The sequence below is a fragment of the Sorghum bicolor genome, chromosome 10 (genome assembly GCF_000003195.3).
Source record: "Sorghum bicolor cultivar BTx623 chromosome 10, Sorghum_bicolor_NCBIv3, whole genome shotgun sequence".
NCBI lineage: Eukaryota > Viridiplantae > Streptophyta > Magnoliopsida > Poales > Poaceae > Sorghum > Sorghum bicolor.
Window position 1 is genome coordinate 8,176,128 of NC_012879.2, and position 24,609 is coordinate 8,200,736.

General features: G+C 42.0%; 2 protein-coding genes across 2 annotated transcripts; one reads left to right on the forward strand and one right to left on the reverse strand.

Moving 5' to 3' along the window:
• On the forward strand, positions 599-1,315 carry LOC8081287 (glutathione S-transferase U10). The gene has a single exon (XM_002436702.1). It carries the CDS (start codon positions 599-601, stop codon positions 1,313-1,315), a length of 717 nt encoding a protein of 238 aa, XP_002436747.1.
• Positions 19,374-24,206, reverse strand: LOC8081289 (aquaporin NIP2-2). The gene is made up of 5 exons (XM_002438060.2): positions 23,902-24,206; positions 23,401-23,625; positions 20,950-21,144; positions 20,760-20,821; positions 19,374-20,005 (listed from the first exon to the last, which is right to left on the reverse strand). The coding sequence occupies exons 1-5, from the start codon at positions 24,055-24,057 to the stop codon at positions 19,756-19,758; spliced, it is 888 nt and encodes a 295-aa protein (XP_002438105.1). The 5' UTR covers positions 24,058-24,206; the 3' UTR covers positions 19,374-19,755.

The following is a 24,609-nucleotide window of genomic DNA, read 5'->3' on the forward strand; positions in this document are numbered from 1 at the left end:
AGACGACATTCCCATATTTCTGCTGAGTACTGTACCTTGTTATGTTACATCCACTGCTACTAAACAATTATGAGTTCTAGAGCAATTGTGGACTGTTTGTGAATGGAGGTAGAGATGCTAGCGTTGATGATTTATGTGAGCTTTCGGATGGCTCGTGCCTTCATTTCCAGTTTCCATTTGGGCTGTTTCAACTTTCAAGCACTTAGGGGGTTAGCCCCAGATTGCATTAGTTTCTTAGCAAGGCCCCATTGGGCTTTAGTCTGAGTCGTTCTGAAACGCTCCTACTCTGATCACGGCACGGCACTTCCAATAAAAAAGCTAATCAACTCTGTTGTGCTGTCTCATTTGCTTTCTGAGTTCTGTCCGCTAATTGTCTACTCCTAGTACAGTACTAGTACTTGTCACACAAGAACAAGCTAGAAGACCTGCAAGATTTGGCAAAGCACAGCTACATCCACGTATGTCGAGAGATTAGAAATATAATTCCACCTTGAAGCGCAAAAAGGTATAGTCAGCTAGTACTAATACTAGGTCACTAAATAATAAGCAGACACACCACACATTCCTTAGTGTCATAGCTCAACTGCTGATGGCCGCAATGTCGGAGACGACGGAGGTGAGACTGCACGGCGCATGGGGCAGCGCGCACGCCGCCATGGCCCGGAACGCGCTGGCACTCAAGGGCGTGCAGTACGAGTACGTGGAGGAGGACCTGGACAACAAGAGCGAGGCCCTGCTGCGCCTGAACCCGGTCCACCACGGGAAGGTCCCCGTCCTCGTCCTCGTCGTCGACGGCCGGCGGCGGCCGCTCGCCGAGTCGCTCGTCATCGTCGAGTACGTCGACGAGGCGTGGCCCGAGAGCCCCGCGCTGCTCCCGCGTGAGCCCCGCGCGCGCGCCGCGGCCAGGTTCTGGGCGCGGTTCTTCCACGACGAGGTGTCGCCGCTGTCGCGCCCGGTGCTGTTCGCCGACGGGGAGGCCGAGCGCGCGGAGCTGGTGAGGGAGATGAAGGCGCGGATGGCCGTGATGGAGGCCGGGATAGCGGAGGACTTCCCGAGCGGTGATGAGGGCCCGTTCGTGCACGGGCGAAGCCCCGGGCTGCTCGACGTCATACTGGGCTCGTGCGCCGCGGGGACCCGTGTGCTCTCCGCCGTCTCCGGGGAGGAGATCGTGGATCCCTGGACGATGCCGCGCGTGCACGCTAGCATGGCCGCGTTCGACCAGCTCGCCGCCGGGTTCGGGACCACCGTGCCGCACGAACACCTTCTGGCCCGGCTCCTCCAGAGGAAGGCGAGGCCTCGCGCCGCAGCCGCGTGACGTGTGCACACTTGACTTATCTCCGTGTCGTAGACTGTTGTTTGTTGCCTTTTTGGAATGTGTATTTTCTGTGTCACTTGTTTGTGTGGCTTCTTAAATAAACAGTAAGAGCAACTCTAACACATATATTATCTATATATTATCTAGGCTATTTTTATATTTTTAAAGCAAAACTTTAAATCCAACATATATGCTATCTGGTTTGCTAAAATAGAAAGTTGTTACTCCTAAACTTTCGCTTGTCATATATAGCATATCGACCTCACTAACTATCCTATACAAAGGCTGTTGTGGAACTCTATGCTTTGAGTGAGTTTTTTATTTTACACAATAGCTAAATCTTGTAGTTTAGAATATAATTTTACCTAGTCTCTTGGAGATGCTCTAAAGATCCTTACTCTTGCCAAAGAGCCTATAGCATATAACCCAGTATTGGTTAAAATAGGTTAGAGCATAACTAAGAGTATCCTATTTTTTCTTCCCAAAACACGTAATTTTGTAACTTCTAAAAAGATATTGAGAGAAAAAAGAACCATCTCTAAGAGCATCTCCAAGAGTCTTTGCAAATCTAAGAGCATCTCCAAGAGTCTTTGCAAATTTAAGAGCATCTCAACAGTTTTGCAAATAAGCTTTGCATTCTTATTTTTTTAAAAAAAAGTCTTAAAAGTTTCTATCCAACGATTTGGTAAATGGGCTTTATATTTTGGTTAACTTGGCAAATTCCTAGCTAGGTTTGGCATATATATATCAACCGTGTATTGCGCTTGGCATTGCATAGCCCGCGTGTTTTCCTCCCGCGAAAAGTTAGAGGCCGTGATCTTTCGGTTCTGCACATCGCTGGACATCAACGCCGGCTTGATGAAGTCGTCGGCGACATGAATTCCGTCCAGGACGAGAACATGGCGACGATGCTATAGAGTACAACAAGCCCCGGTGGCTAGCTGATTTAGCCCGACCTGGCTGAAACTGTGTCCGTCGCTCTTTCTTCTAATACGCTAGCTACATTCCAAGAAGCCCTGGCTGCTGCAAGCAGTCTCCGTCACCCTGATCTATTCTCTTCCTTCAAGTGCACACATGACTGGAAATTGAAAGGCGGCGGCGCCAGGAATAGCGCGTGAAGAAAGATGCGCGACTAAATCGACGGCGCGAAGAAAATTTTCACCTGAAAAAGTAACCGTTGGGTCCACACTTTAGGTTTTGTCAATTCAATTTTACTAAATCATTGGAGGTAATCTTTTTTTTCTCCTCCTCATATTAATTTGAGGCTTGGCAAACTCCATGTTCTGCCAAAGATAAAATGCAAAAACAGAGATGCTCTAACTCTCTAAATTATCATTTAGAAAATCATTTCCATAAAAATCGCTTTCTATATTTCTTCATTCTCCAATAGCTTTTCTATCTCTCGTGCGCACTCTAAAGAGTCATTCTCGTCTTCTATTTTGGGCTAGTGAAAAATCCAAAATAGAAGATGATTATATTCACATAACCATTTAGACAAGTTGTTAGAAGATAACTTTTCACCAAAATCTTTATTGTTAGCATTTAGAAAGGATTTAGAGAGTCTTTTTGCAGTTGCTTTAAGAGTTTCAAAAAATTCACTCCTAAAATAATAGACAATTTTACGCCAGGAATCTTATACTATTTCTAAATTATCATAACCACTTTTATATATTATTTCTCTCTCTCTCTCTCTAGTATATTTGTAATAGGAACTCTTTCTACTTTCTATTCTTTTCTACACCCTTCCACCTCTAGAAGATGGCGCGGGAAGAGCGATGTGTACGACAAAGGCTGCACACATTTTTAAGCATGGTGCCAATCTATTTGTCAATTGCCAATAGATGAGGAAGGGATATAGGATACTCTTAGAGATGAGTTTTTCTCTTTTTTCTCAAAAAATATGAATGGGAAAGGAATATTATGTACTTTTGGAGATGCTCTTACTAAGGACGTCCTCAACGGAGAGGAATAAACCGCTAGCGATTTGGACTTCAAAACATTAAGTTGTGAGAGAGATTTTTTTAAATCCATGCCAGACTATCTATTCCTTCGTCGCTAGCTTGACATCCTTCTAGCCAATAGAAATTCAACTAGACTAGCTATTTGGATGTTATTAGGATGCCCTAAAAGTAGCAGTGATAGATCATTTCTTCGTCCCCACACATAGCCTCGCTTAGGGAAACCCAACTCAGACCCTCGTGTGCTGGAGGAGCCACCCCGAGGAAAAGGCAGGGCTTGGGTCGAGCTCCCTCACTACATGGTCTTCCAAATGTAGAGGATTCTAGCCCAGGCTGAATGCCCCATAGGGCTTTCCACCCAAGGATCACTCTGTTTGTTTGGGCTTATCAGTCAAAATCAGCTCTATCTTTTAGATATAGAATAGTGTTGTTCTTCCACAACAAATCAATATAGTATAAGCTAAGAAAATAGTCAACTGGACATAGGACATCCACGGGGACGTGGGCTTCCAAAGGAGGCATGTTGAGAAAGGACCTTTGCTCTTGCTTATAGTTTTTTTTTGGAAAAAGGTCTACTTTTCCTCTTTCAACTTTCACGAAAATCCGTTTTCTCTCTCAACTCTAAAGCTGGGCAAACCACCTCTCTCAATTTTTGAAACAATATATTTTACCTCCCTAAAGCAGTTTAGAAGGCAGTTTGCTACAGTGATTGGTGGTTTTGCTTCAGTGACTGTGGTTTTGTTTTTTTAATTATTTCGGCTGAATCTTTAAAAAATCATAGAAATTCATAGAAAAAATAATAAAATAGAAAATCTGATTTTGTTAGACTCCACATAAGTAGATCTACATAATAAATGTATAATATGGTATCTTTAGTACAAAGTTTTTACTATAAAGGTTTTGTCTTTTTCTTTTTTATTTATTTTAGCTAAATTTTGAAAAATTATAGTAAATTAAAGAAAAATTATAAAATAGAAAATCCAACTTTGTTAGACTCCGCATGAGCATATGTACACATTAAATATATAATATAATATGTTTTTGTATATTTTTTGTTGTAGCTTTAGATTTATACTTTTCTGTAATTAATTTAAATAATTCATAGCTACAACATCTATAATTATTTTATCGGAATAAAACATATCCATATTATATGTTCATTGTGTATATATACTCATATGGGGTCCAACAAAATTATATTTTTTATTTTATGATTTTTCAAAGATTCATCCAAATAAATAAAAAAGACAAAACCTATATAGCTAAAGCATATCATATTATATATTCACTATATAGATCTACTTACGTGGAGTCTAAAAAAAATTAGATTTTCTATTTTATGATTTATTTGTGGGTTACTGTGATTTTTAAAGATTCAATCGAAATAAATAAATAAAAAGAAAAAGACAAAACTATGTAGCAAAACCACCATTCATCGTAGCAAAACCGTCTTAAAAAAATGCAAGGTTTGAAAAGTTGAGAGAGGTAGTTTGTCCGGTTTTAGAGTTGATGGAGAAAAGCTAACTTTCATGAAAGTTGTTGGAGGAGAAAAAGTAGACTTTTTCTTAGTTTTTTAAAGGGTTTATTAGATAATTTAAGGTGCTGTTGTTAGGCCTTTTTTGGCAGGATTCTGATTTCTATGGCATGCGACAGGCTCACGTCCTTGTGCCACCCACTCGCGCGCTCAAGCTTCGTACCCGGGCCACGAATGCTACGGGCATATGGGCTGCCAAGTGTTTGTGGGGAGATTCTGGAGCCATACATGAGCCGGTGACCATTGATACTCCTGACAACAATTTCGGGCCCAAATGTGGTGTTTGGATGAAAAGCAAATATGTAGATGGGCTACAAGATTTTGGAAGTTGCTCGAGGCTTATTATGAGGTTGCGTCCAAACTAGTCGACCCTAGCACAAGTATTTGAAATTTATATAACAAATTTAGGCACCATAAAAAAAGGAATTTCTAAATTCACTATCGTTCATCATCTCTGTGTTTTCTCATATTCTAAAAAAAATTCTTATGTAAATATTTATTATATTGACCTATTTATGGTAAATTTGGTTACTAATTACTATATACTCTTTTTGGTTCATAGTTTTTCTTTCTTTTTTGTCAAACCTCCAATGTGTTTGACATGTGTGTAGTTAAAATTTATCTCTCATGTGTTCATATCTAGCACACTACTCATAGATACTTTCTTATTTTTAGTCTGTTATAATAACTTTAATTATATATTTTTTACATTCTATTAAACTCGCAGCACGTTGAGTATTATTTGACGTGCTAGCCCTCCTCAACCCCGCAATAATAAAACCTCAACCTTCAACCGTAAAAATGGACAAAACCATAAACACACATCGTACTCCCTCGTCCACACACCTGCAAACGTAAATACTCAACCATAATTGGCATTGAATTTAAGTAGTAATTATTTGAATTTAGGTACTACTACTTGTTTGAGTCATGTACTAACTGTTTCAAGCAAGAAGAGATTTTGCAACCGTAAAAATCTCAAAAACTAGTAGAAAACTCACAAAAATATGACTGTGATTAACTACCTGGTGTAATGTCTGATGATTATTATTGTAGGTTAACTTTATCTAACAAAAAACCAAAAACCTTATCCCGTACATGTTACTCAAGTTGTAGTTATTACTTTTTGTAAATATGTTATAGGAGAACTAGGTCATAAACATTTGCTTTGGCAAAACTAAATTTGAAGAGTACTTACGAAATCATCAATATTTATACACAAAAATATTCTCACAAATCACATGCTCTAGCAGTGATTAAAATCATAGGAAGAAAGTAGTGTCCTAAACAAAATTCATACAACAACAAACACTCCTCAATCCAACAAATCAATTATGACATGCTAACTTCCTCCAAATGAGACATAGCACGGATCTCATTTTTGAAATGCCTAGAGAAGATTAATTGCAGATGTCATGACTTACTCCATAGCCATATGTAGCCATACATACAACCTTCAAGTGTTGTTGGGAGGACGAAGGTGGGGCTGACTAGGACAACGTCCATGACTTTGGGCACGCCACATAACGGATTTTCCTCCAAGGCTACCATCCACGCACGCGGGAGGGGACCACAAGCCGATAGAGGTAACATATTTGCCGCCATTGGGTGGAGGGGAGACGACATTGCCAGATGGAGAGGAAGGGACACATTGCTAGGTGTAGGGAAGGCACCGCCGCCATAGCCAAGTAGAATAGAGCAGAAGCGACATTTCCACCCTTACCGATTGGAGCGTGCCATCGCCAAATGGAGGAAGTAGAGGCGCCACCACAACCCTACCAGCTGGAGGAGGGGTTGTTGCTGCTAGGGGAGCGGAGGCTCTGCTGACGCTGGGTGGAGGGAAAGTGCTACCGTTGTAGATCCTTTGTGTGATGTGGATGGGAGGACAATGAACAAGAGAAATTAGAGATAAGTAGGGTTAAGGATTGAAAGTATTGAGGTCCCTAATTCGTTTTTGGCAATTAATGACAACTAGAGGAGCCGTCATCACTAGGTGAAGGGGAGGTGCCGACGCCATCGCAGATGCTCTGTGTAATGTGGATAAAGGAGAGAGAATGAAAGAAATCAGAGATAATTAGGGGTAAGGGGGTAAGAGCATCTCCAAGAGTACCCAAAAGAGTATAGAATCCAGGAATTTTGGCAAAATTGAAAAAAAACTAATCTCCAACAACTCTCAAACACACCATCTTTTGGCACTTAGAAAAAAACTACCCCCCATGTGCGTAAAGTTATGCTCACGTATCGTCACCCCAATATGAGGTGGAAGGACGCGGGGAAGAAAAAAGTAGGATAATGTTCCTTATGCAAATATGCAAGAGAGAAATAAGTATAAAAGCGCTTAGTGTGATTAGAAATAGGAGATTTTGAAAACTATTGGAGTTCTAGTTTTTTATGTCTCCCAATATATTTTGCAAAGGTTGGAAAACATGTTTTTAAGAGTATTATTTTTAAGTACGGTTGGAGATGCTCTAAGGCTGAAAGGCCTTGAATCAGTTTTGGAGATTAATGACGACACAATCATTGCGAGTACGTAACGTGTTTTCGGAGTGAGAATCTATGTTTGGTCACAATGATGGTTGATTAATGGGACTATCAGTTTTAAAACCCCCCTAAAATCGATTTTGATTCTCTCTAAAAATCATCGTTTGTGATACTGATCGGGACCCCTTATATATATATATATATATATATATATATATATATATATATATATATATAAGTGGCAGCAAGAAATTCTTGTTTTCGTCGTAGTGCTACATGCAATTTTAGAAAAAGGCGGTAGTCATTTTGATGTGAAAGAAGTGGTTTACAGAGCTTTCAGTCGAGGTGATTCGGGTGAATTAATTACTTGGCTCAGCTTACATGATGTGTTATTGCCCTGGTCAAGCAAATTAAGAGGATCGAATCACGCTGTGCTCTTTCCAGGCAATTTTCTGCACTCTTTTTATCCAAATAAAGTCCCATTGCTTTTTGTGACAGAGAAAGAGTTTGATTTGTAGATTAGTGTAATAATTACCATCCAACAGAATATTCTTCCAGCTGCGCATCCATTTTACTATTTGTGTGCAGTTCTAAAAATATAACTTCCAGTCTTCCAGACAACACTGCTTTGAAGTGAATATTCTACTAATTTGAGGCTCCAAGTCCAACTATAAAGCTCCATGTTAATCCAAGATAAACTTTCGAAATTCACAAATCTATTTTGTTTTCTAAAACATCACCTCTGCTATTATGAAAAACAACAGTAACATAGTAACTATAGACCTAATCCGTCCATGTGTCATTATAAAATTGTAACCCTAAATTTACATATAAGTTATTACTTTAGCCACTATATTAGATAATCTAAACTGTTACTTCTGTTATTTCAAGAAATAAACCAAAGTACCACCTGATATCTACATTTAAATTACTAATACCTACTATTATATATTGTGAAAAAAATCATTAAATACCATAGATAAATGTCTATCTATGCTTACAAACTATCACTGTATACTATTATCTCAACAGCCACGTGTTTCAATGTCTTAAGCAGTGACAGAGGTTAGTGTAGATCAAAGTTTTGTCTATAATAACCTTCCTAATCTTTGAGATTTCTCTGTAGTGGGTAGCAGGTTAAATATAATACTCCCTTGAGCTTGAGGTCCCCCTCTCTCAAGTCTCAAGATATGGTTGCTGTAGTTGCTGTTGCGCAAAAGATAAGCGCAAAAGACTAGCGTCCAATGTCTAACCGAGAGTCTGAGACGTGCTAGACCGGAAGAGCTAGAGTTTAACCATCTAGTCTAGTACTAAAACTATTACTTACTTGTCAGAGGCAAATCAATATACTATAGCTGAACTATTACTTGTCAGAGGCAAATCAATATATAGCTGTATAACCATCTACGTAGCTCATTCTTTTTCAAGGCAAACGTCCCTAAAAGTCAGATATACATCTACATTATTCCATGGTGCTGCCAGAAAGCTGACCCAGGAATATTTAATTTGGCTCAAATGATATTTTTCCCCCACAAGAGCCTTGAGGGAGACAAAAATGGCAAAGCAGAGGCTGAGACACTCCGTCGTCCGTCCTCCAAATCTCGGTGAGAGGCAACATGAGGCCCAAACTCCCCCTAAGTCTTTTCACCAATCACACGCAAAAAGCGCCACGCACTAACGGCAACAACATCTCAAATCTTGCAGAATAATCGCACCCGGCGTGCTGTGCTGCCACACCATGCACACCGATGATAGTTACCTTGCATGAGTTCAACTCGACCACATGGATGAGCTCGATCGGCATCTCACCCGGCCGAGGGGTGAAAGAAAATGACGCGAGGGCACCATGCGCCCCCTGGCTTATTTAGCTTGCTTTATTTTTCCACCACTCACCAGCACCGTACGCCGACCCGCCGTGATGTGAATTCCAAGATTCCAGACGCCACCTTAGCTTTGAAGTTCCATCATCAGCAGTTGCTGTCAGCAAATCAAACACCCCACTTCCATTGTGTAATAACACCTCACAAAGGCGATCTTCTGAGTAAACAAGCATTATTATAGGATCCTATTTTATATGACCCAAGACCTAATAATAAAGGACTAGCATAAGCATCAATCAATCAGGATGGACTTTCTGTTCGTGCCCCGTCTAAAAAGGATAGTATCATTAGGCGAAAGGGTCTGTATAGCCCAGGGAAGCGAATATTAATTTTAGGATCATTGTGCATTTAGTGGTAGATGACGTCTCATCGGTATTGTGCCCCATCTAAAAAGGATAGGATCATTAGGCAAAAGGGTCTCTAGCCCATAAAAGCAAATATTTCAGGATTTATCGGTGTTATGCATTCAGTGATAGGTGATATAGTTTTAAGGATTTGCCGGCTTAGTATTCAGAGATGCTCATAAGAGTAAGATTTGCATATGTCTATTTATAGAGATGAGTGTCCGTGTATAAATGTCTGCATTGCACTAAAAAAAGATAAGATAAGAGCAGCATTGCTGCTAGGACGATTGGAATGGCCGCTGCATCACTAACACGGGTCCAATCGACAATCCGTCTGCGTTGATGGCTGGTAACTTGATCGAGGGTTTAAATCTAAGATTTAATAATGCCCGGCTGAGCCTTCGACGTGATTAAAAAAAAAAGTTGACAATTGCGAGCGGGTCGACCGACCGACATGCATGGCTGTTCATCGACAGTCTCGTGATTTCGTGCCAGGAGCACTAAGGCTATGGATTGCGGGAAGCAGGCGAGCAGCATCATATCCCAAAATTGGTGTGTATGCATGGGGCCAGTGTGACCTTGCTGTGCGCCTCCCCTCGTGCAGATTCACACCTGAATAATGGAGCTCAGGACCCCAAATTCCAACGCTATTGCCCCCCTGATCGCTACACGCATTAGCAGGCTCAGCTAGCTAGTGCGCTGGGACACATGTCACCTCAGCTGTGACTTGCTGGCGGCTCGTCGATCTGCTCGATGGATCGTCGTCGTCGCCGATTTGTAGCCAGTGCGACAGCTGCAACGTTAACATTTCCCATGTGTTTTCTGGGACAGTGCTTTGCTTGTTTCAGCTTTGGGACGGTTGGCACCGTACCTTTTGCTGCAGACAAGCCGCGCTCGGCGCTCCGGCCTGGTGGCGACGGCCAGCCGGCCAGGAAATTTGTGGATGAGAAATGTATCTTTCAAGCACAAACGATATTGTGGTTTGCTACTATGGGAGGTAGCAGAATTGAGGTTACGTACCAGAGACATGGATGATGCTAGAACTCTTACACGTTTATTTGTGGCCAAGTACTTTGACGTCGAGGGCACCGTGTAGTGGTAGGCTAGCTGGTGCCTTCTTTCCTCCAAAACTAAAGCTAAGGGAAAGGAGCAGCCGCAATGCCTAACCAGTCTCATCAGCTTTTTCTTGGACTACATGCTCTCTGCCATCACACGTGCTACTACATTTCCAAATACATATAGTATATAATAGAGACTTTAAGATAGATTAAGAGAGAGAACATGAAAGATGAATATATGTCTCAGGAACTCTCGGCGTGGTAGTTGGGAGCTCCAATCGGGCCTCGGCATAGGTAAGCCGTTGTGGAGAGAGGGAGAGAGGGTAACGGCTATAACAACATTTCTACCCTATGAATGGAAATGCTTGCGCCCTTGAGGAATAGCTGTGTGTTCTCCTCTGTTCTTCCCTAAACTCTTGCTACTCTACCTTAGATTCTATAATCACAGTTCTGTTACGGTTTGGTATCTAGAGCCTCTTGATTTGGGGACAAATATTTTGTTTGCAAGCCTTAGTGTCAGGAACTCCAACGCCAATCGGGCCTCGACATAGGTGTCGGCTTCCTGGTGTGGGCGTCAGCATGTGTAAGCGTAGTCGACAGTAGTGCAGTTATAAGTTGTTGTGAAGAGGGATAGAGGGTAATGATTGTAACATACATTTCTATCCTCCCAATGAAATTGCACTCGCCCTCGTGAAACGGTTAGACGCTCTGCCATCCCATGCTATTACATTTCCAAATACATATATTATTATCATATTCCTCTGCCTGAAAAAATTGCTTATGCTAGACATTTTAATTAAGATAGATTAAGAGAGAACATCAAAGATGAATATACGCTGACTTCATATGTATGTGAATCAACTTTTCCCCCACATGTATAACACTGTTATCAGTTAGATTAAAGGGTGATTTCTTGATAAATGACAACTAATAATATTTCCACGATGGGGGGATAGTATTTTGCCAAAAAAGCCACCACATTTATTCTACCTAGAAATTATTGCGTTATCAGAAAGAAATAGAAATTAAGGCACCCTCTAAATGTTCATAAATTACTAGCCCATTACGTAAAAAATAACCCAAAATGTATTTATATATTACATATATTTGTCTATTGCACCAATACCATCATCATTATAAAAAGAATGAAGATAAAATATCTTTGTTACATGCTCCACAATTTAAAAAAAATCATATTGACTTATTAGAAAGGATTCAAAGTTCCAATTCAAGTCTCATTTTAATATCAAATATAACAGAAAAATAAACATGGTATATAAATGGAAATAGTAGCTATGGGAAGAAACTTGGTAAGAAAAAGTTGAAAAAACATACCCTGTTGTTTAGTTTCTATAGTTTTAGCTTATTTCGATCATGGATAATATATAGGCTGTACCAAAAGGCCCAAGGCTCAAAGTTGTAATGTCAACTTGGCATCCACAAAGTTGATGATAAAACTGCCACATCTCACTACTACTGAAACAACTTTTAGTAACTCTCCACTTTACGGTAGGTTTCTTAGTTGGTCTACATCTAGAAATCAATTTTTAGAGCTGGATGAGCCGTATCTAGAAATGCTATCTGTTTTTTGGGTTGATTCGATTTGCTAGCCACCTCTAGAAATGGGGGTGTTTATAAAGGCGGTTGGAATTTTAGCCATCTCTAGAAATGGATTTTTAAAAAGCGTTGACAATTTGATCCATCTTTAAAAATTGGTGCAACATAGTAAAATTCAAAGGTTTCAAAACAAGTTAGATAAAGACAACATTTATGCCAAAATTGTAGTACTCTAAGAAATCTACAACTTTGTAGTTTATGACTTGTCCATTTAAAATCACTTAAGGCCCTAAATTTATGTTTAAAGTGTTTGCAATTTGAAATTGGCTTTTTTATATAAAAAATCAAATGGCCTCGGATGGAGAAACTATTTAAACTAAATTGTAGTACTCAAAGGGAGCTACAACTTTGTAGTTTACTATTTTTTCATTTAAATCATTTAGTTCCCAACAATTTAATTTCAAGTTTTAAAATTTGAAATTTATATTTCTAATTTCTTGAAGTATTTGGATGAAGAAATAATCTAAATCAAAGTTGTACTACTCGAACGGATATGGAATTTTGTAGTGGAAGACTTTTTCACTTCTAATCATTTAAGACTAAAATTCTATTTTAAGACAAATAATTTCTAGATACATGTTTTTTGAATTTTTGAAATGGCTTTATATGAAGAAATGACCTAAACCAAAGTTGTAGTACTAAAAACATCTTAAATTTCTAGTTCAAAGTTTTGAAATTTGAATTCCTTAAAGACTTGAATATTTATTAGAATATTTATTAAAGTGAATACAAAAGGATTATATCGACACCACCACAAAAATGATTAAATCGTAATAGCAAGTGGATAATTAGACACAAATTTACAATTACTTTTATATCTTATTTTTAATGGATATTATTATAAACGGTAATTAGAGTCGGCCGAACTGACAGACATATGTTTCTATTTTTTATGAGAATTTCTAGGATTTTGTTTTCTTCAGCTGATTTATGAGGATTAATCTAGAGGCACGATTGAGGACCATTAATTGGAATTCTTAGAATTTTTCTTATTTTTTAGAAAGATATATATTTAATTAAAATCTAAGCTTAAGTTATATGCATCCCATTCTATGACATTATGAATCTAAATTTTATATTTTAGCTTTTGATCTAGTTGTTGGAATTTTTTATTCATATGCAAGTTAACCTCTAGTATTTATTCTATATTCTATTCAAGAATTTTATTTTTTATTTATTCAGATAAGATTCTAGACCATAGGCTACCCTCTTAGTTCTAAGAATAACATAAATAATTATTTCGGCTTGTGCCATCACATTCAATATGTTGAATTGTTATATCAAGCAAATATATATATAACATAATTTGTGGACTTTTAATTATTTTCATAGTAGCTTATATTAGTGTTTACATGTATAGTCGAGAGATATTTTCATGTATTTCTATAAAGGTGAGGTGGATAATTTATATGTGAATTAAACGATGTTCCTTTATATTATATTTGATAGTAGCATATATTCATAATTTGAGTGCAAAAATAAGGGTGACATTTCATTATCTTTCATAATTTATAAAAAGATATTAGGGGTTTATTTTAAATTATCTTTTATAATGACAGTGGAAGATAATTTAGATACAAATTTAGTGGAATATTTTTAATTATCTTTGGTCGAAGTGGGTAATTTAGATATAAATTTAGAGGGTTAGTAATTTCAGGTACAAATTTAGGGGGTTATGCTGAATTGTCTTTCATAATATCAAAGATGGGTAATTTAGATGAAAAATTAAGGTGTTACTTTATATATTTTCATTATAGAGAGGTGGATAAGTTTTTATATAATAACTAGACTCTGCCAAACTAAAGGACAGATATTTCTGACCATTATGAGAATTTATAGCATTTTTTCTAACATGTTTATTAGAGCCTGTGATTAGGTAAGTAAGATACAAAGATACTAGCTGGAGAATTGTGCGAACCACTTCACTAATTGGACTTAAATGGTTATACTTGTGACATAGGATACAAGCTGTCAAGCATGAAGGCAATGATCAAATTCAGTTTTCAGAACATATTTCACAGGACAACCATCAAGGCAAGGATTTGGAGTTGCTGGAAGCTATGGTGTGTATTCAATTCCTGCGGTGAGATAGATAGATAGATATATAGCCCAACTTGTTGGTTTGGTCGCATGAGCTTGCATTGGTCTTCTCAAACCAGCTTGTAGGTTAGGATAAATCAGCTGTGACCAACGTACAGAAGCTTGTGACTTGTGAGAAAGCTCCACGGGTCGCATATAAGCCCGTTTAAATGTGATCTGGATCTTGTACGAGTTCTCAAGGACGAACAGTTTGATAAAAAACATGCAAGTTGCTCGATCTGAATGTCGTTGCCTGTAAGCAACAAGTTGCCACCTAGAAAAAGTGCAATCCCCATTTACTCCGTAGTCCAGGACATTTCGTAGATCCACAGTACTCATGTAAAGATTTCTAGACAACGTGAGATCATATCAGCATCATAGTAATAGTAATTCACCGTAGAATAATTGGTCATTTAGTCGTTTTCGTGCTGAGCTGTTCAGCGGAGGCTGATGGTTGTGAAAACTTTTTCACATCCACTAAGCTGCTCCTTTTCCTTAGCTTTTGCTGTTCTTACGTTTTTTCTTGTAAAATTTTAACTTTTTTTTTAATAAATTAGCTTGGTAAAACTCTTGCTGACTTCTCAAGAAAAAAAGATTTTGGGTTCCTTCAGGCTTCAACATATATGTAAGATAACTCTTCGCTATCTTGAGCCACTTATATGCTTAAATTTGACTTCTACAAAACAGAACTTACCAACACAATACAGAGGATATTGAACTACAAACTCTCAGAACAGATACAACGACGATCACACCACTTGGGGGAAATTTCTCAGTAATTTTAACTTTAGGTAACTGCATTCAGCATGCCAACATTGTTTAAGGTCCAATGGAAATCATACTCCCTCCGTTTCAAAATATAAGAGTTTCATCTTAAGTTAACTTTCTCTATTTTGATAAAGTTTACTGTAATAATAAAGATATTAACATCCATAACACCAAACTTCAACAAATGCACATCAAGACACATTTAATTTAATGGTGGATTTGATGAAACTATTTTGATATGGTAGATACACTTGCCTATAAGAAGCCGTTTGGTATGGCTCCAGGGGTGGCTCTGGTTCCAGCTCTTGCAGGAGCTGTACCGAACGACAGTATAGAAGCCAAAGTTGTTTTATACTAGAGGAGGAGTTAGAATTTGTAGATTCTTCGAAAGAGCTAGAGCTAGAACTGTTTTTGGAAGATCTAGAATTCTATGAAAACCCACTAAATTTAGTCAAAACTAGAGAAATTTAATAACTTATGATAAAATTAAAACCTTTTATATTTCGAAAAGGATGGAGTATGTCATACTCTATAGTAGGAATGATGCTTCTCTATAGTTGTTCCCCTGCAGAGTTATTGGCAAGGGGATCTGATTGCAATAAGGTTCACCTGTCACTAACTCAACCATAGCGGGGCAACTTTAGAGGAACTAGTGGTTTTATAATAGTCAGATGTCTTCTCGTCTTGGAAGTATTTTAATAAGTGCGGCAGTGCAGAAGAATCAGAAGCTTTGGCTTGCGTCGAAGGACTACAACTGGCACTTCAAGCACGCTTAGTGCGAGTAGTCATAGAAACAGATTGTGCAAGAGTAATGTCAGCCCTAAAAAATTCGGAGAAAGATAGATCAGAGATCGGCGTTATTATTGCTGAGGCCAAAGGCCTTACACATCTGTTGGGCGACTGGAGAATAGCCCAAATAAAGAGAGAAGGAAATAGAGTTGCCAATGCTCTGGCTGGTTTAGCTAGGCAATGTAAAAGTACTGAGGTTAGATGGTCAGAAGCACCTGCGTGTGCCTTAGATTTTCTCAGGAATGATTGTAACTTTATCTTGCCTAGTTAATAAAGTCTCTCTTTATCCGCAAAAAAAAAGAGTTCACCGACACCATATCACACACGCGCATATATGCCTAGTATATGGCAACTTCACCTGTATATTCTGACCGCACAAGCGGCATCGATCTTCAGCCAGTCTCAAAAACGCATACGTGGTTGATCGAGAATGCATCCTTTTAGACAACATTCACAAACACGACCATAACCACACGTACAAGCACTACGAGGAGCTCGATCAGGACCAGAAGCACTGCTAATTTTTTCCAAAGTATACCTGGCTATAGCATTATGGACATTATTGCCATCTCCACACACGTGGACACTGCCGCGCGCCCTACCCTACCGAGCTACCCTGCCCCGGCCCGTTGATCTCGTTATCACGGCAACTGTTGGCGTTTGATCCGTATGTCACACGAGTGCCGGAAGGCCCGCATAATGGTGGTGGTGCAGTGGTGGCGCCCTGCTAGCTGCTTTCCCCTTGCATTACTGCAGCACTGACCTGAAAAAACTGAAGGCGACTCGACGAAAATCTAAGGATCAATACGACTGGTGTTGGCAGCTACTAGCCTTAGCTGGACAGGGCATGTCCTACGATCTCCATTTGTGTGCACGTCCATCAATCCGTCCTTTTAATTTTTTTTCCTTTTTGGATGTTGGAAATGTGCAGCTATGTATGTGTGGTCAGGCCTCATGCATAATAATCGTCTCGGCGCTGGGCCGTCGGCTGTGCCTATATATGGCGCTCGGCGCATGCATGTGTGTGTTTGCTGTGTGCATGCCTTAGTGGCCGCCGGGCCGGGCTATTTGACAATCTGAAAGGAAACAAGGAAATGGACGCATCATCACTGAGCCATCGCACGAATCGCAGGGCGTGATTTGCATGGACCAGAAAGGATGATGGGGGTGAAAGGATCGATACATACATTCGCCTGTACTCTGCGATAGATGTAACCGGTGATGCTGCCATGCCAACCGGCGTGCGCACCCCGGTCGTTCGCGGCGGCCTCGGCGTGGGGACGCGAGAGCGAGGGCTCCCGAGGCGGCACCTTGCATTTGGCACGCCCCGTGGCCCCGGCACCGTGACGTCGCTGCGCATTCCCTTGCCGGCCCGGGGACACGAGTGGGTGACGCATGGGGCAGGCAGGTGTACGGGTCACCAGCAGGCGGCATCAGTGGAGGGAAGATTTCCTGGCGACCCTGCTGTGCAGTGCACGCACGGCCGTAGCTAGCTTCTTCAGGTGGTCCTATATATACTACTGTAGTACTGTGTTGGCAATTGGCATAGCAACTTAGCATGCTGCTGTCATCAGCGCTGGTCAACTTGAGAACAGAACCCTGATGAACTGATTTCATCTTGCTTGCCATTCTTCTTTTCCGTTTTGTATGTATTCTCCTTGTTTTTTAAGCCTAGGGACGACACTATATACCCCTCTAGTTCCATGAAAACATAGGATGCCCATGAGCTGATTCAAGCTTAATTTGCATCTACGAAATAGAGCTAATAAGGCAGTGGGGATTTTATATCCCAGTTTTCCAGCATTCTTAGAGGTTGGAAACAATGTAGACAAGTTTCATCTCATGAAATTTTTATCATATCTCTCTTCATTTATACTATGTCATATTAGTACAGTGGCGGAGCGTGAAGAGGAAACAAGAGGGGCCTAAAAAATATTTTAATGGCAATTATAATAGGAAGCAGCGATATGATGCCGACACTTCTGTCATTTTCTGATTGTTGTCTATAGCCTAGACTTCTGTCTCTCCATGTATAGCTTCATAAAGCAGTATTTTGTAGAGCAACAGGATATAAACAATACAATATACAATGACAAAGCATGGAAGTAAGGAGGGGTAGGTGCCCAGGTTCGCCTCCATGAGGCTTCGCCTCCATGAGGCTTCGCCAGTGTATTAGTATATTTAACGTCTAAGAAATCCTCATCACAACCGGCCTAATAATAAGTTCTGTCTGGCTATAACAGTGAAGAATCCCAAATCTTTAGGATTTGTCCAAGCCTGGTGAAGTAACCTCACTTTGATGCTAGCTTAGGTCTATGCTTAGGCTTATGCTATTTTGCTCTGGTCGCATAGCAACTGTGGAAGGAGAGGAAGGCACAATTGTTTCTTAATGATGCATCGTCCATGTGGTAGGTGTTTGGATAGAATCAAAGCATAAAGAACGCATCTAAGGGAGCAATTAACCGGGGGCCAAGCACTTAGGGAGAGCTTATTTGCGAGTGCGCTAATTGCGCTTCTTGTAATCAATCGTTAAACTATATCTTAATACAAAGCAAGGCAGTCATCCTATATTTTTCAAGAAAAAATTGCCCCCAAGCTTGGCAAAGTAACCTCGCTTTGTTGGCGGGCCAGGCCTACGGTAATAAGGTTGCCTGCTGAGGGCACATATATCTGAATGAAGAAACATAGGTTGAGTAAAATCGTTTTTCAAAAGAGACGAGTGTTTGATTAATTGCAGTTGTGGATATAAGCTTAGCTGAAAATATATATATTTCGTAGGCTGAATCTTTTGTTGTATGAGAGGACACAATATGTTAGAAGGTATATGTTTCGTTGTCTACTTTAGGATGTACATGTGTCTCTAATAAGTAAGCCCTACACTTTTACGCTGCATCAAGGCTCGACAGCTACCGCCAATTAAGCCACATAGTGTGGTGTTGCATTCACACGTGTGATTGCATCATCCATTCATACAATCGTATACCTTCTCAATCTAAGTCTATATACAAATCTATATCCACGAGAGTATTGGCGCTCAAAGAAAACCTTTGGATGCTACTAGTGAATTAATGGCCAGATGACACGTGGCCACTGCGTCACGTGTCGAAATGGGCTATCCCATGCCACAAGTGCACGAGGCAAGCATCTAACATTGTTTCTCTATATTTCAAAATATAGATTGTTTTAGTTTTTTTAGATAAAACAAATTAACATCTATCAAATTATTTTAATTAATCCAAAACCATCATTATATATATATATTAGTATTTATTTAGTACCGTAGATGTTAACGTATTTTTTTATTAAATTGCTCAAATTAAGAGAAGTTTTGACTTAAGGCAAAATCAAAATAACAATTTAGAACTGAAGGAATAGTTGACATATCACATATATATGAGTGTGATATCTTGCAGTGTCTCTACAATATCAACAAACTTCCTTTAAAAAAACACTTTGAATGCCATCCAAAAATATACTATGATATTAAAAATGTATAGTAAAATAAACTCAAAAACAAAAAGGAACATATAAAGTAGTTGACAAAGACATAAATCCATATATTTGTTCCAACACATGCATGCATCTTCTGCAAACCAGCAAAGCCACGATATAATCAGGCATCATCTGCATCAATTAACTTTTGCAAACTCTGACGCAGTACAAAGCCGAAGATACATAGTACACATCACACTTGCTCCGATCCGCTGCTACGTGGTAGGCGACGTAGTACGGGAGAAGAATACAAACACGTAGGTTTAGCTAGGTACACCAAGCATGACACACGCAGCTCTAACTAGCTCTCTCCCACCACCTGATGAGGTCCTGAACAGAGCGCGAGCGAGCACACAGTACTCTCACACAGCGTGCCCACGCACGAACAGTAGTTGCATGGACGCATGGTGAGGTGTGGATGCACCTGCCGGTCCCGGCCGTTAGACGGTGTCGAACTCGTCGGCGGCGAGCGCGGACTGGCTCTGCAAGCGGCGGAGCTTGAAGGAGGAGAGCCGCTGTGTGTCCTTGGCAGCGGGTGCCTCCTCGAAGCGGATGTAGGTGTAGACCCAGGCTCCAGAGAGAGTGCCGATGACGGGGCCGAGAAAGTAGATCCAGAGTCCCGTGAAGACGTTGCTGGCCACCGCCGGCGCGAGCGTCCTCGCCGGGTTCATCGATCCGCCGGACACAGGCCTGCAAATGCCACTCGTTTCCGCCCGCGTCTTAGCTTAAATGTGTACATGTGTGTGTCAGTGGCTCAGTGTGTTTTTTTTCCTAGTGGGCTACTAACTCAATCTATTTACTGGGGTCAGAAGAGATTTTATGGATATATAGTTTCGTTCTAAAGTCAGAGCTAGGACTCCCAAAAAAATCGTCGTTTAATTTGTGTGCATTAAGTAAGTCAGTGAAGGCAGGCAGGCTTTTGTAATGTCGTATATGTAGTTATTATGTAGACTGTAGATTACGATAAGCTAGCTAGAAGTACTGTACTAGTGCCTAAAGAAAAGCGATTATATGACATGAGCTGATGACAGGGTTCTATATTTCTCCAGTAGTTCAGCCGAGGCATGGGTGCATGGTCACGACCTGTCGCAACCACAGTGTCAGCTTGTAGTAGTACTACATCAAGGTGATCCGAAATCTTTAAAGAAGCCGAAAAAAAAAATGGCGGCTCGATCGGTACGTAGCAAAGAACGTCATCAGCTTGGAAAGTCGCCTGCGCGCGCTTGCTTTCCTAGCTACCGATCCAGGACCTGCTAGTGCTAGGCAGCAGGCGATTTCTTCAGTGTCACTACTGCTAGTGTTAGCTAGCTAGCCCTTTGTCGAAAGTCTACCGTGTTTTAATTCCTCGCGAGAGTACTACAGTCATGTCCTTGCTAATAGTACTAATAAGGTCAGTCAGTGTGAGGATTTTGTCATCTGTGTGACTCGTTTTCGTTCATATTACCCTGCGAAGATGGACGTAATGCAAACCGCGGAACCGACTGCTAACCCGGCCAACTCACCCACCTGCAGCCAAACAAAGCAAAAGCATCGTCAGGGCAATCGATCGATCGATGAACAGCGGAGGAGATCGACGGCGGCCGGCATGCAGCAGTGGGGCAGTGCAGCTAGCTAGGCAAGCAAAAACTACTCACCGCCCTGGAGTCCGTGGCGACGGCGCAGGTGACGAACATCATGTTGAAGGTGACGACGATCTCGATGACGAGGGCGTGCCAGTGCGGTCCCGACGGCGTGGTGGTGCCGATGACGGCGATGGGGTGGAGCACCGCCTTGAGCACGAACGCCGCGCACATCGCCCCCGTGAACTGCGCCGCCCAGTAGAACGGCACCTGCGATTTATCATGCGAAATACACACACATACACATCACAAAGCAGATTAACAAAAAAAAAACCTCATGCCGCCTCGTGAGCGCTCTATTCTTTCTTTACCCTCTGAAAGATGAAAGCGGCGCACACCTAATACACCTACCGCACGCGACGCGATTCCATCGTTCGCCAAGGCCTTGTTTACTTCTAAAAAATTTTACAAAATTTTTCAGATTCTCCGTCACATCGAATCTTTAGACGCATGCATGGAGTATTAAATATAGACGAAAATAAAAACTAATTGCATAGTTTGATCGGAATTGACGAGACGAATCTTTTGAGCCTAGCTAGTCCATGATTAGATAATATTTGTCAAATAAAAACGAAAGTGCTACAGTGCCGATTTTCTAAAATTTTTTGGAACTAAACAAGGCCCAAGCAAGCCCGTCGTATATTAGACCAGTCTCAATAAAGTTTCATTAAAGTTTTATGAGCATTAAATATATATGATCATGTGACATTATATTAATAAAAATAGAGATGATAAAAATTTCATCTGTACTGTTTCTAAAATATTAATGCGACATAAAACTTCCACTGACGATGCACTTATATATCGAACCTGGGCCGGGCCGTCTATGGATCCGAAATCAAAATAAACCGCTCGTTTACCATGTGATGTGACGGGCACGATCGTCGGTGTGCACGGGGGCGCGCGCACCACGTCCGCCGTCGAATCAGGCCGGCCGCCGGGGCCGGGTTGGACACGTCGGAATATTCCGACGATGGGAAGGCTGTGGTTCTCGTCGTCTCGGCGACACACCTGCCGCGCGTGGCTGGCCGCGTGCATGGTACGGTCCGGTGCGCGCGGACTTTGCAAGCATGCCACGCGAGCCGGACGCTAATAATTCGCCGGATTTGGGCTTAGCTTTTTAGCATGGCACCGAGCGAGGTCCCGTACGTTCCAATCGCTCCGGCCGGATTATATTCTTGCCATCGCCCATGCCAATGCATGTCTTTCTATCTCGGCAAGATCAGCCGGCCGGGCGGTGCACACGGCCGGATTCGCGGCCGAACGCAAGGCACATGCACGCACCCAACAACCTTCAGTTCTTCGCCAAGCTTAAGTACCATATCAGCCCATCACCATCCTGGGCACCATCTTCTTTTGATGACCATGGATTATGATCAACGCTACTTCTATAGAACAGCCGCGAGAATGTCAACGCCCCCTCCCGGCGCACCCGCACCGGTACGGTATGCATTAGCGGAAGCATGTGCCATGAGCAGATCGATCATATATCGAGCCCTAATCATACATATACACGAGCCAATCAGTTCTACTACCAAGTTGCCCAATCATATGTACTACTCTCGAGTGTTTTATCTGGTTCACATGTTGCGCGCGAGCTCGGCGTGTAGCCTGCCAAATAATGCCCGTTTTGTTTTGGATGCTGCTGTATGCTGCCAGGCTACCGACCTGACTGACAGCTGACACCGGCCGTGACTAGGAAAGTAGGATACCAATCGGCCGGCAATCGGAACAGATAAGCTGTCTAGCTACGAAGTATACTGGACTTGTTTAAGCAACACTACTGGGTCCTTGTCAACTTGTACTAATTAATACGAGAACTGTTTTTGGTCATTGGCTGCTTCATGCATGTGTCCAGTTGGCAGTTATAATCGATCTGTGTCTGTATGCACAGTAGTTTAAATTTGATAGTTTCTTCAGTAGTTTATTTGTATAGTAGTGGGACGCACATGCACAGAAGCTAGCGTTTCTTTTTTTAAAAAAAAACATATGTCGTGGAAAATTGCCAGGTGATCTTCATGTATAAACCATCTCGGCAATTTATTTGCAGAGTTCCTGTCTCAACTCAGACGTACAGTTCAGGTCATAGAGCTTGAGTATTTATTTCCTTTTTGATGAAATGCAAAGCTCTTCTGTGCGCGCGTTCATGGAAAAGGGTATGTGTATCGTAGCTAAATCCTAACCTGAGATGGCTATCCAAAGTATACACACGGACACGGCTATGCATGACAACATGTTGACAACTAAGTCGTACTGAACTCCTATATTAACAAATGGATTGAAATAGCGGACCCAACGAATTGAAAGAGAGCTGCCGCGGAAAGAAATATGCATGATGCCTACACGCCAAAAGCTCCACTTCCGTTTGCAGGACGAACACGAAATCAGCAGGAGCAGAGAGAAAAATAAAGGCAAATTAAACCGCGGAGATTAAATATTAAGAAGGTACGCTAGCTAGCTACGTACCTGAATCCAGGGGAAATGCCGGAAGCATGCGAAGGAGAGCGTGACGGCTGGGTTCATGTGCGCGCCGGAGATGTGTCCGGTGGCGTAGATCATGACGGTGACGATGAGCCCTCCGGCCACCGACTGCCCCAGCTGCGAGATGCGCTTGTTGTCCTCGCCGTAGATGGACGCCGCCCCGCAGGTCACGAACACCAGCAGGAACGTCGCCACCACCTCCGAGATCACCTGCCATCCATATGCAAGTAGTACGTGTGTTATGTTGTGTTGTGCACGCACGTATCATATGCGAAAGAATATGAGGAGTCGTCTCGTCAGTGTACGTTGTACATCGACCATCACCAGTCCGGCCGTGTTTATTACCACGGCGGCCAGTCGTCGGATAGCTAGTTGCCGAGCTAGCTAGCTAGCTTGCTCGCAACAGCGCAAGCTAGCTAGCTAGCCTGCAGACGCTGACTTATTAGAAGGCATGGATGGATCAGTTATATATTATGGCGTACGTACCTTCTTCCCGAGGTGCGGCGGGAAGATGTCGGCGATGGATTTGTCAGGGTAGAACAAGGTAGGGACAGCGGAGCCGCTCTGCACGGTGGACAGGTCGTGGATCTCGTTCGAGTAGTTCACCCGGGAGTTGGTCCTGGACGCGGTGGAGGCAGCCATGGTGGATCTAAGCTGACTTAGCTTGATCGATCAGCTGGATCGGCGGCTCAGCTCTGGGAGAAGCAGGCAGCTAGCAGGGTCACTGCGAGAGGGATGCTGGTGTGTGTGTGCTCGCTGCGCTTGCTGCTTGCGTGCTCTCAGCTCCGCAGCGCGCGGGCAGGTATTTATAGATGGGTGGCGAGAGGGAAGGGCCGGGCGAGGCCGCGCGAGCCGTCCGCATCCGGGTCCGGTGGACGGGGACGGCAGGTGGTGGGCACTGCGAGGAGGAGGCAGCTGGCACAGCTGCTGTGTGCGCTGCCCCCTTTGCGCTTGTGGCTGCGGAGCGCGCGCGCGCGCGGGCGAGAGGGATGGGTCGTCCGTGGGAAGGAAGCAACTGTGGGACTGCAAGGGAGGTGGAGTGGTAGTCAAGTCTGGACTGGAACCGGCCGGGATGTGAGATCAGACAGAAGAGGGAGAGGGGAGAGCATGGATCTTCCTAGGGTTGGCTTTGGGCTTAGGTCGTTGTTATGGCTTCCTGATACTAGCATCAATTTGGGCTTCCTCGGCTTTGTC

Bases quoted from the DNA above. Each gene is read 5' to 3' on its own strand.
- LOC8081287 (XM_002436702.1), top strand. From the start codon at position 599: ATGTCGGAGACGACGGAGGTGAGACTGCACGGCGCATGGGGCAGCGCG.
- LOC8081289 (XM_002438060.2), bottom strand. From the start codon at position 24,057: ATGGCTGCCTCCACCGCGTCCAGGACCAACTCCCGGGTGAACTACTCG. The intron at 23,626-23,901 runs GTACGTACGCCA...TATGGATGGCAG, and splicing joins CGCCGCACCTCGGGAAGAAG to GTGATCTCGGAGGTGGTGGC. The intron at 20,006-20,759 runs GTAATATGAACG...TGGCATTTGCAG, and splicing joins ATTACGTCCATCTTCGCAGG to GCCTGTGTCCGGCGGATCGA.